The sequence below is a fragment of the Centrocercus urophasianus genome, unplaced genomic scaffold, assembly GCF_019232065.1.
Source record: "Centrocercus urophasianus isolate 14NV4802_14NV808 unplaced genomic scaffold, USGS_Curo_1.0 seq_31, whole genome shotgun sequence".
NCBI lineage: Eukaryota > Metazoa > Chordata > Aves > Galliformes > Phasianidae > Centrocercus > Centrocercus urophasianus.
This window is the reverse complement of record NW_024884878.1, coordinates 1771724-1776535: the sequence shown is the minus strand read 5'-3', so window position 1 is coordinate 1776535 and position 4812 is coordinate 1771724. Positions and strand designations below refer to the sequence as shown.

The window sequence follows — 4812 nt, the reverse complement described above, 5'->3', positions numbered from 1 at the left end:
TCCCGCAGTGCACTAACAATGAATTTCTTAATAAAGCTTCTTGGACCTGCTGACAAACGGGATTAAGGGAAATCCAGTGTTCTGATGTGCAACAAAAATGCCCAGTTTTGAATACTTGAACACGAAAGTGACAAAGTTATAAACCAGGATCAATAAGGTATGTAAAACAAGATAAGTTTGAACAATCTATTTGCAATTCATTGCTTATGCAGACAGAAAAAAAACACAGTAAGTACTTTGCCTACTCAAGCATAACTCACAGATGAGTAAAGCAAATTCTTCTCAAATACGGGAAGCTGAAGGCAGCCACCACTCTTCAAGCCTTTCCTCATAGTAACTCCTCAGCAACCAACCATTCAATAACAAATAAAACCAGCCTCGAGAAAATACACTTAATGTATTCTAAGGTTGTCTAGTCTTACATCAAGATTCTATAAAAGAATTTGTATTTCCTGCTTCACACATGTGCATGTAGGTAAAAACCCAATTTTACATTAGACAAATACACAAATCAGTCGATAATCTTTTAGAAACAAAATTAAATATAGTGTAACTTTTGTAAGCTAGCTGTGCATTTAAATCACCCTGGACTGCTTTCATCAGCACACTGAACAAAGTAAGCACAAAAGAACATTAAAATGTCTTTCTTAGGACATGTGCTAAGACATGACAAATCCAGGTGGCTTTGAGGCAATTCTCTTAAAGTACAAGTGTTTTCTGAGATTCACAACTGCTGTTCAACAATGCTGTGTATGTAAGGAGAGCTCCAATATCACACATTCACTAAGAACATATTTCCACTTCTAACCTTTGAATGTGGAGTGCAGTGATTTACTGATTAAGTTTAAACATAGATCACATCCTAATCTTAGTTTTTAAGAAGTTACTTGGGTTTGCATACTATTATCTGCTCCTATTAGTGTAATTCTCTGGGGAGGGCGAATTAAATTTCTCAGTTATAAATACTGTCTTTATTTCTGTGGGTGGCAGAAATAAAAATCCCCAGGGCAAGATGCACCAAGGCATTCCAGTCACACTAGCTGAAATAAGCAGGCAAAAGCTTATGTCATTAAGAGAAATACAAGCCAGCATTAGAACTGGTCTTTAGAAAGCAGCTGCATTAAACTCATGAGAAAGCTTAGTGGCCAAGGACTTGCCATTTTTAGGGCATTTTCTAAAGCAATCGCTTCATCTGTCTTGTTTATAAGAATTTTAAGGTCTTATCAAGAGATTTTCACCATGCTACATCTGATCACAGCTGCTGGTGGGCTTTACCAAGGTGAAAAAGGGACCAAGGTAAAAAAGCTAGGCAACCTGTGGGGAGAGGACAGTTGCTGAATGGCCATGAGCATCTTACGAATGAAGGTTGAGACTCTCCAGTGCTGTTTGTGATATATAAAACAGATTCCTTAGCAAATAATGGTAGTGGAAAAAAAATGGCAAACAGTGTGAATGGCTGATAAATGGGCAGGACTACCATTAACTCCACTGCATTCCTGTATCCAGTTTCATGAAAAATAATTTCTTAATCGGGCGAAGAAAAAAGAGGGAAAAAAAAAAAAAAAAAAAAAAAAAAAAATGGCTAGAATACCACAGCGTGGAAACCTTTTCTAATATCACACACTGGGAAACAACCTGCTGTTTGTAACATCAGTAAGATTTAGAGGAAGATTAGAAAGGCAGAGATCTCATTTCTTCAGTGTTGTATTTTCCCTGTCTTCAACCTTTCCGTTTTACTCATTCTTAGTCACTCACTGTTCCAGGCAAAACCTTAAACAGAGAAGAATACTATCAAAACCACAACAAGAATGATCTGAGGGGACAAACGGTCTGCAAATTGTGATGAATAAGAAAATCCAACTTAGCCCAGTAAGCTGCTCAGCTGAGCCCAATATGGACTGTCAGGCACATCCCACATGTGGAGAAACATCAGCAGCTGGCTGTGGCATAGGATCTGCACCTGGGGATGCTCCCCACCAGCCTGGTGCTGGCCAGCAGTGAGAACCAACACTCAGTTGGGTGCTGAGGTACTCCAAGCAAGAATCACAGAATCACTGAATGGTTTGGGTTGGAGGGGACCTTAAAGCCCATTCAGTTCCACCCCCCATGCCAAGGGCTGGTTGCCGCACACCAGATCAGGCTTCCCAGAACCCCATCCAACCTGGGCATCTCCATGGATGGGGCATCCACAGCAACTGTGCCAGGGCCTCACCACCCTATGGATGGAAAATTTTCTCCTAATATCAAGCTTCAATCTTCCCTTTTTAAATTTAAAGCAATTACCCTGTCCTACCCAGACGTCGTACTACTAATTGGCCTTGTAAAAAGTCTGTCCCTTTCTTGCTTATAATCTCTCTTCAGGTACTGGAAAGATGCAGTGAGGTCACTCCAAAGCCTTCTAGGCTGAAGAAGCCCACCTCTCACAGCATTTCTTTGTTGGAGAGGTGCTCAGCCCTCTGATCATCTTCATGGACCTCCTCTGGGCCTGCTCCAACAGCTCTGCATGCCCAGGATCTGAGGGACCTCACATGGCAGAGCAGAGGGGGACAGTCCTGTCCTGCTGCCCCCCCCCTGTTGATGCAGCCCAGGCTACAGCCAGCCATCTGGGCTGTGAGCACACTGCCGGCTCATGCCCAGCTTCCCACCCACCAGGACTCCAAGGCTGCTCTCAAGGACTTCTTTTTCTAGCCTGTACACATACCCAGGATTGTCCCAAACAAAGTGCAGGACCTTGTGTCGTCTTGTCAAACTTCATTAGGTTTTCTTGGGCCAAAGCCTGCAAGCTTTAAGAAGACTTCCTCTTTTTACAAGTACCAGCTTAGTGCTTCCTGGTGTCCTCCAGACAGCTGACCACTGATTTCATAGAGAATCCCACCCTGCAGGCTACCTGTGTGACTGCAAGGAAGGAGCTGTGCATATGACTGCCTGCTTGCCTGCAGCACTGGATTCCTGGTATCAGCAGTGGGGCAGCTGCTTGGCCCAATGGACAATGCCAGCCTGCTGCGATGAGGGAAGTGCCCAGGATGCGCTCCACACACTTCACGGGCTGTGGAGAGCAATTGGGAAGCCAGGGGCTGCTGCTATTACTAAATGGACACATGAGCCCTCACGGTCCCTCACCACTGTGGTGCAGGGCGACATTTGGCAGGATTTCAGCCACAGCCTGGGAACCACTTGAAGCAACATGCAAATGAAACAAAATGCAGCGAGACAGCGTGCGGGAGAGCTGACTCAAGGCGGGCACCTGCTCACAGCAGCCTCCCAACCCGGGGAGCACCAAGGTCTACCAGGCAGGCCGTGCTGTGCGGGGTCACCTCGGGATGTTACCTCCGCACGGACCGCTGCCTCGCCGGGCCGCGCTGCGCCGAGGGCTCTGTGCGCTGGGTCTCTCCCAGGCGAAATTTCGCTTTTCAATGGGAACCCGCTCGGGAGGAGCGGCGCCTGTAATATTTCTCGTGTGACTCACACGCAGAAAACGAAGTTCGCAGTCGAAGGTTTATCTGATGAGGGCTTTTTACTAATTAAGGGGTCGTTACGGGGCGCGGAGGAGAAGACCCGGGATGGAGGTCCCCAGCCCCGCTCCCCAGCAGCACATTTTTCAGAAATATGTTTCCTCTCTCGCTCGCGGCCCCTTCCCCCTCCCGCCGCCCCGCTCCGTCTCGCAGCGCTGATGAGCTAATAGCATTTTTCCTTTGCATATTTTGGCTCTGCCGCACGGCATACTCTGGCGCGCCCCGCGCCTGGCAGCCTACGTGTGTCTGGGCGCGCTCGCCCGCCACAGGCCCGGCCCGGCCCGGCTCCGCCCGGGGCCCCGCGGCCACCCCTGCCCCGTCTCCCTGCGGCCGCCCCCGCGCGGGCGGGGGGCGGCGGTGGGGAACCGTCGGGGCCGCACGTTTCAGCCGCATTACGTGCACGAATAGCGGGGGCGCAGCCAGCGGGGCTTGTGTAACTTTGCGAGCGTGCCAGCGAGTTTAAAGTCCCTGCTCCGCCGCTGCTCCTCCTTCCTCGCTGCAGACACCCGAGCGGGACGGCTAGAGGCTGACTGCTCGCCGCCGCGCCGTTTCGCACACTTCGCCTATAAATACCGCGGAGAAGGACAGCCGCTCACGGGCCGGTTCCCCGCCGCCGGTCCGAGCTGCCCAATGGCACCGCCCGGCTGCCGCCGCGCCTGAGCCCCGCACTTCGCTCCGCTCGGCCGCCCCGCGCCCGCCGCCCCCTCCAACTCTCCCCCGTCCTCGCCCGGTGCTCTCCACGCCCGCGGGCCCCGGACAGACGAGAAGATGCGCTGCGCGCCGCCGGGGCTGCTGCTCGCCCAGCTGCACGCCTGCATCTTCTGGAGCGGGCTGTGGCCCGCCGGCTGCCAGCCGCCCCCCGCCGCCTGGAGGCAGCGCATCCAGTGGGAGAACAACGGACAGGTGTACAGCCTGCTCAGCCAGGGCGCTCAGTACCAGCCCCCGCGGCGCCGGCAGGCGGCCGAGCCGGCGAGCAGCCCCGTGCTGCTGCTCCGCGGGAACGGCTCTGTGCCGCGGGCCAACGCCGCCCGGCCCCAGCCCGAGTCCCAGCCCCAACCCCAGCCTCAGCCCCGGCCCCAGCCCGGCGGCAGCCGCGGCTCGGGCGCCCGACATTGGTTCCAGGCCGGCTATCGGGCGCCCTCCGGCAGCCGCGGCGCCGCCGGTCCTTCCTCGGCAGCCCCGCGGTCCGGCGGCCCCGGCGACGAGAGCGAGCGGAGCGCCGGCGGGTTGCCCGCGCCCAGCGGTCTGCGAGCCGGGCGGGAGGACATGATGGTGGGCGACGACCCCTACAGCCCCTACA

The 4812-nt window shown here is 53.2% G+C and overlaps 1 protein-coding gene across 1 annotated transcript in view; it reads left to right on the top strand.

The window, feature by feature from the left end:
• Positions 1–4280: 4280 nt before the first annotated feature.
• Positions 4281–4812, top strand: part of LOX (lysyl oxidase) — a 7169-nt gene continuing 6637 nt past the window's right edge. Inside the window, 3 exon segments of the mRNA XM_042829383.1 lie at positions 4281–4656; positions 4659–4744; positions 4746–4809. Of these exon segments, the coding sequence (XP_042685317.1) occupies positions 4281–4656; positions 4659–4744; positions 4746–4809 (526 nt within the window).